Source organism: Styela clava, chromosome 1 (assembly GCF_964204865.1).
Source record: "Styela clava chromosome 1, kaStyClav1.hap1.2, whole genome shotgun sequence".
NCBI lineage: Eukaryota > Metazoa > Chordata > Ascidiacea > Stolidobranchia > Styelidae > Styela > Styela clava.
This window is the reverse complement of record NC_135250.1, coordinates 1,559,161-1,572,135: the sequence shown is the minus strand read 5'-3', so window position 1 is coordinate 1,572,135 and position 12,975 is coordinate 1,559,161. Positions and strand designations below refer to the sequence as shown.

At 38.7% G+C, this 12,975-nt stretch overlaps 3 protein-coding genes across 7 annotated transcripts in view; 1 reads left to right on the top strand and 2 right to left on the bottom strand.

Annotated features, from left to right (window-relative positions):
• Nucleotides 1-5,858, top strand: part of LOC120348343 (thrombospondin-4-like) — a 31,007-nt gene extending 25,149 nt beyond the window's left edge. For both annotated transcript variants that reach the window (XM_039418462.2, XM_078115984.1), the window contains exons 17-21: nucleotides 233-422; nucleotides 1,262-1,458; nucleotides 2,727-2,899; nucleotides 3,913-4,052; nucleotides 4,608-5,858. In XM_039418462.2, coding sequence (XP_039274396.2) covers nucleotides 233-422; nucleotides 1,262-1,458; nucleotides 2,727-2,899; nucleotides 3,913-4,052; nucleotides 4,608-4,630 — 723 coding nt within the window. In that variant the 3' untranslated portion in view covers nucleotides 4,631-5,858. The remainder of the gene's footprint in view (nucleotides 1-232; nucleotides 423-1,261; nucleotides 1,459-2,726; nucleotides 2,900-3,912; nucleotides 4,053-4,607) is intronic.
• Nucleotides 1-12,611, bottom strand: part of LOC120348511 (uncharacterized) — a 101,007-nt gene extending 88,396 nt beyond the window's left edge. For all 3 annotated transcript variants that reach the window (XM_078115996.1, XM_078115993.1, XM_078115991.1), the window contains exon 1: nucleotides 12,599-12,611. The gene's annotated coding sequence lies outside the window, so the exon portion shown is untranslated. The remainder of the gene's footprint in view (nucleotides 1-12,598) is intronic.
• Nucleotides 6,010-12,975, bottom strand: part of LOC120346998 (uncharacterized) — a 45,061-nt gene continuing 38,095 nt past the window's right edge. For both annotated transcript variants that reach the window (XM_078115987.1, XM_078115989.1), the window contains exons 3-9: nucleotides 12,027-12,205; nucleotides 11,518-11,715; nucleotides 9,799-9,902; nucleotides 9,336-9,439; nucleotides 7,811-8,941; nucleotides 7,298-7,371; nucleotides 6,010-6,891 (exon numbers count right to left, since the gene is read on the bottom strand). In XM_078115987.1, the coding sequence (XP_077972113.1) occupies nucleotides 6,708-6,891; nucleotides 7,298-7,371; nucleotides 7,811-8,941; nucleotides 9,336-9,439; nucleotides 9,799-9,902; nucleotides 11,518-11,715; nucleotides 12,027-12,205 (1,974 nt within the window). In that variant the 3' untranslated portion in view covers nucleotides 6,010-6,707. The remainder of the gene's footprint in view (nucleotides 6,892-7,297; nucleotides 7,372-7,810; nucleotides 8,942-9,335; nucleotides 9,440-9,798; nucleotides 9,903-11,517; nucleotides 11,716-12,026; nucleotides 12,206-12,975) is intronic.

The following is a 12,975-nucleotide window of genomic DNA, read 5'->3' as shown; positions in this document are numbered from 1 at the left end:
TACACCATGGAAATCGATATTGGATCTCCAATCTAGCAGACCCTTCTGTCAGTCTGTGTGTCTAGCTGTAGCGTGTAAACGGCTGCACCGATCTGGATGGTATTTCTCACGTGGGTTGTTTTGTCTTTCTAGCAATGTGCGTTCCACTGAAAAGTCCGATGTTTCGTTTCTTTTCCATGGCAGACGCGAAAAAACGCCCTGTAAAATTTTTACAATGTTTGCTTTATTTCAGGATGGTGACGGGGTGGTCGACTGGAAAGATGTTTGTCCGTATAATCGGGATATCAGCGTCACCGACTTCAGGTCTTACCAGAAAGTCATGTTGGATCCTGATGAAAGCGAGGTCGAGCCAAGCTGGATCGTCGCCAACGAAGGAATGGAGATCACGCAGAAAACTAACAGCGACCCTGGACTACTAGTTGGTGAGTGATATTACGGGCGCTCCCAAAGTATGTATACCAAGATGACGCACAGCCTGAACCCTAGCCTGGTACACATACTATGTTCAGGTTGTGCGCCATCTTGGTACAAGATTACGTTGGATATAACTTGGCAGTGGCGTACAATAGCGCTGTAAACCGTGAAAGTTGGGAGAGAGTAATGGCATAATGCTTACGTAGAGGTTCGACCTAATCACAGGGGCGTGTCGAAATTTTCTGCTGCTCGGTGCGAGTATCTGATAATGCTACCTCTTATACTTAACTTCAAACAAAATTCAAACAAATTATAGATGTTGTTACACATGACAACAAATAAATTAAAGGCGGGATAAGAGTGAAATGTTTGTATTATCAGTATTTAAATTATCAAAACTATGCAACAAACTCACAAGTACAACGTGATGCCTATAGAAGGCTGCCTCTAGACACGCCCTTGCCTAATCATGTTCACAACGCCGGTTAAAATCTCGACACCCAGGGTGTGATATATTAAGTAGGAAATGAAGAAGTGGAAAGATTCTACTTCTCCCAAAAATAGTAGCCCCCGAATGTTTTTCAAGAGCCGGGAAGCGTTCATTAAATATTTGTGGCCGCCTATACAGAGCCGTGTTCGTGGTGAACAGTGAAAAACATCGCATAAAAATTAGTTAATTTATGACGTTACAGTTGTACACAGAGCCTCTTTCGACGGCGAAAAAAGTCATTCTGTGATGCCTTGTTTTCTCTGATTATTTTTTCTCCTCTACTAATTACCTTTAACTGAGTCTGAGTGACGCTTTTGTCATATAATAGGGCTTCTCATATACTTTCCTCGTTTTCAGGTTTGGACTCATTTGACGGCGTTGACTTCAGTGGAACGTTTTTCGTCAACACAGCGAGCGACGACGATTATGCCGGATTTCTGTTCAGTTATCAGAGCAGTAGGAAGTTTTATGTCGTCATGTGGAAGCAAACAAGCCAGGAATTCTGGGACGATAAACCGTTCAGGGCTTTGGCGTTATCGGGACTTCACATAAAGGTAGGCTTATCATATATCTGACCCAAAATACCGGGACAGTGGGGATCGGACAAAATTTGATTCGATTCCGGGACTTAGTTACATCTGAAAGTTATATCTGCCTTTGCGAGAAGATACCAAGCATCAAGTTAGCTATAAATTAGTTTGCACGCCAAACATTCAAGAGTAGGGCATCATCCTTGAAAGATAAAATACATTTTCAAGTCTTCTTAGTCGTTGATATTTATAATGACAAATTCGCAGAAAGATTTCAGTTATGTTGATTGAACAAAGTGAATATAAATATATTAGTCAGTGGTTCTGGTACCGTGAATGAGTTTTTTTTCCTTTTTTTCATATTTATTAATATATAAAACACAGTTAATCGGTAAAGGTACAGCTTTTTTATTCATTAATCATAAAAAAAATTCACAAGTATAATCATATAAATACCATCACATATATCTTGAAATTTTCAATTTTGATTATGATTCTTTATTTTGCCATTACTGTGTCAATAAACCGTTAAATTTCCCTCACTTAATTAATACAGATATGAGATGAATTTTGTTATAACGCGCCACCATAATGCTGTATAGCAGCGGTTCTCAACCGGGGGCCCACAGAGGAGTTGGGGGGGCCACAAGGATGGGCTGAAATCTAAATTTACTTTTCACTTTAAAAGAAATCTCAAAGTTTTTCCTAGTTTGCTGCTCAACAAGGTTATTTCGCAGGGTATTTTCGCTCTCTTTTGTGTAAATGCTGCAAATGCAGCGCTAAAAGCCTCCGAAAGGGGGCCACGAGTCATAAAAGGTTGAGAATCACTGCTGTATAGTTTCATTATCTCTTGTCATTCCGGTTGTGGGACCGTAGCATTGCTCAGAGACGAGTCTACTTCACTTCCGAGTGAGTTAGCTCAATGCACCACCATACTTCTATATAGACTTAGTAAACCTTGACAGAGGCATAGTCAGGTATTTTCAAATGGGGCGAGTCAGCCCGAAAACGTGGGTTTCAGGAACTTGAGGGTCTAAAAATTGTTTCAAGATACGGAAAATTGCTATGTATGGTATAGGAAAACGCCCTTTTTTATACATTTCAAAAAGAGGGTCCGACCCGCAAAACCACCCCTTGGGTACGCCCCTTGGCATTGCATTGCATTGGTTGCCCGTAACATCACTCTGAGATAATTGTAGTCTCATTACCAAGCTGTGGTGGCTTGTTCATACCCTTATTATGTTTCAAAGGAGGCATAGTCTCAATGTTCAACAAACAAACTTAATTTTCAGGCAGTGGACTCTGCAACCGGTCCAGGGCCAGATCTCCGGAATGCTTTGTGGCATTCTGGTGACACACCGAATCAGGTCAGGACAATATGGTCGGATCCAAACAACGTAGGTTGGAAAGATAAGACTGCTTACAGATGGGAATTGAAACACAGGCCAGAGACAGGGTATATAAGGTGTGTACAGCAAAGAGTCTATAAACCTGCGTCGCTAGGCAAGTCGCTAGCAATGGCGACTAACTATTTGTGTATTTTTCTCTCCTTTATTGGAAACGTTAGTGGACACAACGATTGTTTTAATACTGTGTTGTTGTTTTTGTTTGTTTTTTTCTTTTTCGTCATGATAAAATCGCTTTTCTCCTCGAATTGGGGACCAATTGCTTTGAAATTTTCACTGGTTAAAGATTGATATTTTTGCCAGAAAGCTATTACTTTTATTTATTCCTAAATCATGAGAACACGGGTTTTAATCCGCCAAGCGTGACAGCCGATTCTAAAAATCCTCGCTACTCGAAACTCGGAAGTTTTTGAGGTTACCGGTACTGTACCGGCAATGCTAAAGGTAAGGTAAACAAACAACTAATGCAGTACTGCATTAATACGCACTTGTTCAGGGCGGAAAACGAATGTACAAACAAGATAATCCCGCTACGAAATTCAAGAGTCCTGCTGCACACTAACGCAAATGTACACAATGCATAAATACATTTGTGTTATTGTGCAGCAGAATTCTCGAATTGCATAGTGTGATTATGTTTATTCCCGCTAAAGCATTCTTGCATTATACGCATCCACTACCCTAAAGCCAGGGAGTTAGTCTGGCCGCTAGACTAGCGCAGGGGTGGGCAAGGATTTTTTGACCAGAGACCAAAAATTTTGTCCACCTAGACTGGCGAGTCATGTTAGTGTGACATAAAAAGTTACCCTTTGTGAACGATATTTACAGAAGCAAAAATGGAAAACAATAAGCCTAGTGCCAAAACTAAATTTATATGCAAACTCAACAAATTCCTAGATTTTTTTTCAGCTAGAACATCAAAATTTGGTTTTAGTTTGGTTGTTGTAGGATCAGGCGGACCAGATCGAATTACCCAACGGGTCGGATTCGGCCCGCGGGCCATGGTTTGCCATGTCAGCTTTAGCGCAACTCCTATTGATAGTAAAATAATCTCTGATGCTTTTTTTCTTAGGTTGAAATTCTATGAAGTCAACAAACTAGTTGCTGACACAGGAGCAATCATAGATAACACAGTGAAAGGCGGAAGACTTGGTGTGTTTTGCTTTAGCCAGGAAAGAATTATCTGGTCCCATCTGAAGTACAAGTGCAATGGTAAGTTATGGTATCTCTTCCCAGAAAGACATAATCCAGAACGTAATGAATGTTTCCTCGAGAATCGATTTTATTTTTTATTTTTGTAACAATGACCAATCTGCAATAAGTATACGATGATTTTTTGTAGTCACCCAGAGACTTCACTTCGTTCGCTTAGAGTTAGACAGACATTCAAGCATGATTGTAAACATTGCCTCGTTTTCGTTGTTTTTAGTGTAATTTGTCAGATTTTAGTTATGTTTTTTAAAATTGAATGTAATTGAAGTAATTTAATTGTTTGGTTTAGTTGCAATAATCAAAAATAAGTCTCGGTTTTGGTCATGTCATGTTTGATAGTCTAGCGCTCTAAAACATTCGCAAAACAAGCATCCGAAATTTTGCAATAGTATATATGGTATACGAGGAATTGTTTATGAGTCAACGGTAGGGGAAACACCCATTGCAATTGGTGCTGTGAATAAAAATTCAAATCAGGGCATAAACGCAAGACTACCCGGTTCTTGTTGTATTATTTCATCTTCTCGCGTTAACCGAACAGCTTTTCTATTTTAGAGGCTTACCCTGAGGACTACTGAAGACGATAATTCAGTCATAACATTGTGACGACATACCTTGTGTGATGTCACAATAAATCAAAACGATTTGCAGACGACAGGACTTGTCGTCCGATTGTCAGACGAAGAAAGCTAAATGATTCAGGATTTTGGCATACGAAAACAAGATAGATTCATGTTCAAGACGTGTAAACGAGTTTGGTTGCTGCTTTTTGCGCGGGAACGTCATGTTAAAGCCATCAATATTTTCATTTCATATGCTCACTCAAGCATCCCGAGTCCCGTTTCCAACGAAACCATGTTCAAATCAATTCGTAGCTGGAAAAAATTTCACTCCGAACAAGTCTTTGTATAAGCAGCAACTAGCGCGTGCGCTATAAGTTGTGGGCATGGAGTTTTAGTATTATTAGACACTAGTCAGCTTCAGCTACCTAATTATTAATCCAGAGGTTCCCAATCTTGTATGGCTCGTGACCCCCATTCAGGCGGCTTTAAGCACTCATGGTCCCTAGTTATCGTTTCAGTTGTATTTATAGTGTTATTTTGATTGATTTGAGTCCAAATCCTATTATGTTTAAACAATTCATGCTCAGCAAAGTGACAACACCCTGTGAACTATCCTTATCAAGCAATGAAACTAGGTGAACGGAAGTTTTCTTGTAAGATGAGAAGCAAAATGAGTTTTGCGCCTAGCTTTGTTGTATTTATGTATTTATTTCAATTGCTTTCTTTGTAATAGGTCCCTTTTATGTCTCAAATCGAGTTATCTAAAGTCATCTGAAGCATCGGAACATCCCAATATTTGGAATAACCCAATCAGTTAAACGGTATTCCCCATCTTCAATTCCATTTACCTTTGTGATGATGTCAGATTCTAATTTGGGTACTCCCGAAGTATGTGTACCAGAGTTAGGCCATAATTTTCTTCCGATTTTCCTTAGTTTAGTCCTATTACGTGTTCGGGGACTGTGTTAGCCAAGTCAATATACCCCCTGCCCATAGGTTGGTTACCTTCATAATGGTACACACACTACTGGAGGCCCACTCGGAAAAGTAACTCCCAACCCTGTACTAAACATATTTCATAGAAGTCTTCCTACATAGGTGTTTTATATTTCCGTTTTTGAAGTTGAGTTTATTTTTTCGTTAATTTTATTTTTGTCTAAATGCCAATTTTTATCTCCATTTTATGAATTCTTTCTCCATTGTTTTTATTTGCCTTTAATTAATACACCTCACATACATATTACTTATTTGTTTGAGTTAGGTCATCTCGCTATCGTATAAAAATGTGGATATATAGGATGTCAATGAAGTCTTAAAATGTTTTTAAATTGCAAAGGAAATTTATCGATACCATGTATTGTTTTGCCCTCACAGATGTATTAAACGAAGTAAAAATACTTGAACAATTACTGATTAAAAAACAACAAACCTGGTTAGGATATATTGAGAAATGACTTCATAACAAACTTGAAATTGTAAACGGATTTTATGGACACTCTCTATGTTGACGTGGTAGTTGATGGGGAAGTAATTCATGTTAAAGTTTTCATCTTCGCTGCCATACACCGTGATTCTTATGAACTTAGTATAAGAGCACTAATATGAAATCAAGGGCGCTGTGGCAATAATGAAGGTAACCATTCTAAGTGCGCGCTTATGGCACCACATAAACTTTCACACACAAATTTTCAATGGTGCCTTAGTGCTTTACAAATGATTCGAGTTGGTCAGATAATTCAAACCTTAAGAATGAATTTTTGATTTTTTTTCTTTCTAAAGTATCATCTTATACGCCTTACTATGAATGTTTGTAAGCATGAGAACTATTTCCAAAAAATATCATGTAAATCAATCAACCTTCAATTAGTACTGAGTACCAACGTAACACGGAGAAATAGTTTCATTTTTTTTATTTTATACACATTGGAAACCAAAATCTTAGGTGCTTGGGCTTCTAAAAGGCATGATCAGGCCCTGATTCTAAGTGACCCTGGCAGACGAAACGTTACAAAAATACATGTATGTTAGTGTGCAACAGAATTCTACAATAATATACATTTAAAATATTAACTGCAAAACAGGGTTTGTTGATTCATATTCTTCGTGGCTTCTGAGCAATAGTTCTGCTGTTGCCTGGATCAGTTGAGTAGTCAGCGTAAATATTTTTGCCAACCTCCGGCGCAGCTTTAATTAGAATGTTGCTCCCACTTGAAGATGCGATGCTTGATCCAGAACCAAAACGTTGGTGAACTGAGGTGATTGGTCTTTTAAATCGACTGAAGTAAAAAGGGTTTCAATATTTCTTGTTATTTAAAAATTACAAGGATATGTAGAGAAAAGTGAAGCACGTGAATTATCCGTCTTCAGTATGTCTGTTAGATTGAGACTAAAATATCATACATGAAGCTCAGTTTAAAGTTTCGCGGCAATAATGACATATCGCCTTCAGCCAATTAGGTTACTTGATTTACAACTAAATTTTAAGAAAAAAACTAAAAACTGACAATTAACAGTCAAAACCAGTATATGATACAAATTTCATAACCACGCTTGAATATCTGTCTGAGCGAAAGAAGTGTCTGTTGCAACTAATTGTCACGTCATTTTTAACGAATTGCTGATTGGTCATTGTTACCAATATAAACGAGGACATCGATGCTCAAAGAAACATCCATATCTCACCTGCTGTAAACTGAGACACTTTCAGATGACGTTGATAGCGTTGGAGCCATTCTTAGTTTCCTAGACTTTGCCTCCTGAAACAAGAAAAATTTAATAAAAAAGAAAAACAGATGAAACTGGAACTCGGTAGATTCACGTTGGCAATAGCTAAGGCAAGACGGACTATGGGCTTTTTAATTATTCCCGACTCGAACTGATAATGAGTCATAAAAGACAATTTAACGCAAAATGCGCGTTACTTAGTGGAACATCCACGACCTTTGACTCGAAGAATTTGAAATCACTTCTTTTAATTGAGTCTAGTAACAGCAATAAATGGTTCGACTGGCGAACTCTAACCAAAGAACTTCATAGATTCTTCAAGATATTAGATAATTACAAATAATAGAGCAAAAGGCACGATTATGAGTTGTATTACGTCATTATTACACCCCCAATTCGGAGCTGGCTACGCTCTTGCTTATACCTCATTTTCATTTTATAACATTCCAGAAATCTTTTGAAAAATCTTACATTTCTTGAGTTCTTCCCCTGCTCTTTAGTAATCTTCGATAATCTTCTTTTCAGCAACAGCTTCGGTTCGCCATTTGAAATCTTTTTATGATATCGTCCTTTCTCAGAAACAGCTGGGGTGTCATCTTCTTTATTATCTCCAAATTGTGGCGTCATAATCCTTTTGTTGCTCGCGAAAGACACTTTCGTCGTATTCTTCTTCATATTTAAAGCGCATCGTTTCAGATTTTCTAATTCAGTTTTAGACAGAATGATATTGTTTTTCAAAATCTCTCGAGTCCAGTTCTGACTATTTCCCGCTTCTGTGAACTTCTCCTTCGGGTTCATCGCTTTGTCGTTGCATTGCATATCTTTCCATGCATATTTCAAAGGCCTTTGATCATTCGCAAGACCGTTTTGGAGGAAATTTTTCAAACCAGGCCGCATGTGCCTTGCATGTACTACTTTACGTTGCGTTGTGCGAGGAGGTGTTGGAAGTAAACCACTGGCATTCGAAGGGATTTTATTGTATTGTGCGACGGCACTAGTTTGTTTTTCAGTAATTCCATGGTTTTCTAGTTTGACGTCGAGGACTGGTCCGAATGCACCGTGTTCTTTCGTAAGTTTTGTCGCCAGCGACGTGTTTTTAATAATGCTTCCTTGCTTTGAAGAATGCATTTGTGATGTAATAATCCGTTTGAGAACAGCAGATGACTCTTTTCTAGCTTCTACATCTTGGGTCGCTTTCGTTACAGCTTTGGCAAGTCTAGTTCTAATAAATTTGAAATCTTTCTTTTCTACAGGGGGAGGTTTGGGATGGTCGATACGGGGCGTTTGTATTTTTTCTGGAATTTTTTCGTCATGCTGAATTTTTTGAGACTGATCGCGAGCGCAACCAACTGCAGTTTGTGGCATATTTTTATAGTCAATCCTTGGAAGTTCAGATATTAGTTTCCTTATAGAATGGATGCTTGATATAGCTCTGACATTGTATCGTGACTTCACGCCGGCGATATCAGTCTTATTGCTGGCAGAATCTCCATGAATTGCACAAGGCAACGCCCAGAAACGTTTACTCGATTTGATGTCTGATTTTCGACGAATGTTCGCTGAACTGTCTTCTTCGCTGACGACACCACTGTCAGTTTGTAACTGTTAAAATATTACTGTTATTGATTCCAGAATGGTAATATGCTGATAAAGCCCCGCCATCGATTTTCCGGAATGTCGACTCGGCCCATCTTAGGTTAATATAAGTTAAGGTTATAAACCCATATTTCCCTGTTTATTCTTTTAAATTATCCTAACCTCACACAAACGGAATTAAAGAAAACCTCATGGTGGAGCAAAAAAGAATAATACTACTAGAAGTGACGCGGGGTGTCTAAAACGTGGATGGAGCTGGTATGGCACAATTTAAAATATGGAGAATGTAGAGGCTATAGGACAAGAATAACATTGACATAGAAAAGAGGGAAATCACAAAAAAAAAGACGGAACTACAGAGTGCGATAGTCAGTTCTGTAGATATAATAAATATGAAAACCTGATCTGGATTGACTGTCATCCATGGATGATTCAAAATCTCGGTCACTGTGATTCGTTCCAGTGGATGACATCGTAGCATTCGACGGATTATGTCGCAACAATCTAATTTAAAGACAAATAACTAAGGTTTAGGGCGAATTTTGTTTTAAACTGAAAAACGCTCTGATAAACGATAAAATTTTCGACCAAGTCGGAAGGGTTACGGGGAACCTATAATACAGGCGGGCTAGATACAAATAACTGCGTGAAACATTGGAAGTACTCGCACGTACCGAATTAAACTAAATTTAAATTTAGTTTCGCTGGCCGCACTCCATTCAAAATTGGTACTACCACCGCACAATTTTCCCCGCGGGCCAAGGACGCAGGTTGAACAGCCCTTTTTTAAATAAACGTATCGTTGACTGCTTAACTGCACTTCTCGAATTGAGAAAAGTTGAAAAACTCAAAAGGATCCTTACCGTCACTGAGTCTGGATGAAAGTTCCAATTTCCGTTGAATACATTCACTTGATCGTTTGTTTTTCAATTTTCGACGATGACACAGAACGTATAACACTGCTCCCCTGGAAGAATAACATCTTTGTTAATGTATAATTAATGTATAGTCAATGCATAATACATGCGTTAAACATTTTAAACAATGGTTCTCAAACTCTTCTCTCCTTTTTTAGAATTTGTCAAGTCTCGCACCCCACCTCAAAAATTACTAGCTAACAATAAGCTACAAATAACAGATAGTAAGATTAAAGTATGTTTTAATCACAAACATGTCGAAAATACGTGGATGTGACGTCAATATCCAAAGTAAAGAAATGTAAATATTCAAAATAAGGCAGGAAAAATCGAATCTAACAAATATTTAAATTTTAATCAGCTTCACGACCCTCATTAAATTGTTAATTTTTGCACAAGTGTAGAGAAGATTCGACGTCTTTATATAACCTGCTTTGATCAGTTCGCTCCGAACAATACCATTGACAAGGGGCCATTGATATCTAACGACATGTAAGAAGGCACGACGGAAGGGGTAAAAGCAGGGGCGTAGCCAGAAATTCTCAAAGGGGGTGGGGGTCTGAAATTGGCGCTCCCGTAGTATGTGTACCAAGATGGCGCACAACCTGATAACCTTAACCTGGTACACATACTATGTTCGGGTTGTGCGCCATCTTGGTACACATACTACGGGAGTACCCTGAAATTTGTAATTGACAAGTTAGACTGTAACATCTAGGTCAGGGTGGTCCAAGGTTGTCGACTTCGCGGGCCACAAAATTATTTTTGCATTGTTCGCGGGCCACAATAGTGCCAAGAATAGGTAAATAAGGCAATACAAAACAAACACTTTTATTGTGCAAGCACATAGTTATCAGACATAGCCATCCAGGGCTAATAGAATTCGCATTCTATTTTTAGTTTTCTATGATGCTTATATTGTTGGCATATATTCCCGACCAAAAAGATAGAAAGCCAGATAAAACGCGAGTTTCCAAGAGAATTGATGTTCTACCAAGCCCCCCCCCCCCCCCCCCCTTGGCTACGCCCCTGGGTGAAAGCTTTGGAATTTGTGTACAGAGCCCCCATCCTTAATGCAAAATATGAAATATGATGAAAAACACACACATCAAGTTTCAAAATAACAAGTTAGTATAATTATCCATTTAGGGTTCTGATCGGGAATTATTTGAAAATTTGAATTTCGAGCGCTATCTGCATTCCTAGCCCTAACTCTAACAGGGTAATTACTATTTTTGTTTTGATTAGTGGTGACGGGGGCTTTGTACAACAGATCCGAGATCTTCAGGGTTAGGCATTTCCTATGCAACTTATTACGCTAGCGTACGCAATCTGGTTTGCGAAGTGCGAAATCAGTAATTTATTTTTCTCATCATACTGAAAGCCCACTTGATATACAAATTGCAATAAATTATAAAAAAGCATTTCGGGGTGAGGGGAGCCGCGGAAGCCAAATTTGGGTATGGAGCAGCGGCACCCATAAAGAAGTCTAACAAGAAAATAATACGTCAAGGTAGGCCAACCTGGTATGCCCAGTAGTCGCGCGTTTCAACAAGAAAAAAAAAATCAATGCATCAACAATCTAAGTAACTATGACGACAGCTGTGTTATGAAACCCACTATTAAACGCTGATTTATTTCTATCAAAATAAAATGAAAACTTACAAACTCCAAACATCTGCAGGTTGAGCTCTATATGCGTACGAATGACTTGATTTGAGTTCTGGTGCAGCGTAGTGAACTGTTCCGCATTTACCTGTCGTCACATCATTTCCACCCGGAGTAAACTCACAAGCCAATCCGAAGTCGCAGAGTTTGATTGTGCCATCTTCACCCAGTATGATGTTCTCAAGTTTGAGATCTCTAGGCGAATATGGAAGAGGACACCAAGGTTAACCTAGTCTGAACCACTATACAGCCATACCAAAAACCATAACTGAAATCTTGTTATTTTGTGAAACATCGCTGCGCTGAGCGACAGGTTTCAAACAGCTAATCCATCTCATAAGTGCTCGTATATCATTCCTCGTTACAAATATGACAATTTTATCTCGATAAAAGGGATGCAACAATTTCCCGTCGAAAACGCTTCTTTATGTTGCTTTTAGGATATTAACTCCCATTATAACTTACTAATGCAAGTTCTAGTAACCTTACGAACTACCTCCGCTTACCTGTGCGCTACTCCCTTTCCATGCAAATACTTCACCCCGTTAACAATCTGAACGAAGAAATTTCTCGCCATTTCTTCAGAGAAGAAATATTCTTGAATGCATCGAAGGAGTGAAGTTCCTGCATATTCTTGAACAAGAAAAAGTAGATCTTTGGCGCGAAAATGGTCAAGAAGTGTCACCTGTGAAATACAGCTCACTTTTTAGGTGTACTGAAAACGGAGCATATAGGATAGGGTTTACATATTTATCTTGGAGGAAAAGAAAGCCGATAGGACGACTTAACCATAAGGCAAACCACGGCTTAATTATAGACACGAGATTCAAGGACTTGCCCAACACTGTCAAATCATCCTATGGAGAAAATAGTCATAACATAAATGCGAAGTAAGAGACTGCCTTCAAATGACGGCTTTAGAGTTCGACTTTTTCCTCCATTTGCCAATTTTGGACAATCTTATTCCCCCTCACTAAGCATGAAATCTCTTTTTCCCTCATTTGTTCAATCCTAATGGGCCTCACGCAGAGGCTACACAAAACTCGCGCTTTAGCTTTTGCACAGATTGAACAGTTCATAATACAACCAAAATTATGTATCACAACAAGAGAGCTACGCCCAAATATATGGACACGTCTGTTCGCAGTACAGTACGGTGTACCGTACCGTCAGATCACAGTCTACAAATATATTCACACCAAGCGAAGCAGTCCAGTAGGACACAAAATGGCGTCCGATGTCCACAGAACGTTTCATGACGTCATAGCAAACAAAAACAAATCTCACAGAGCTAACAGAAATATTTAAAATGAATAAAAGTAATATCTCACAGAGCTAACAGAAATATTTAAAATGAATAAAAGTAATCGCCTTCTGGGGGAAAATTTTATCTTCAACCACTGAAAATTTCAAAGCAATTGGTCCAGTATTCGAAGAGAAAAGCGGTTTTTTAAT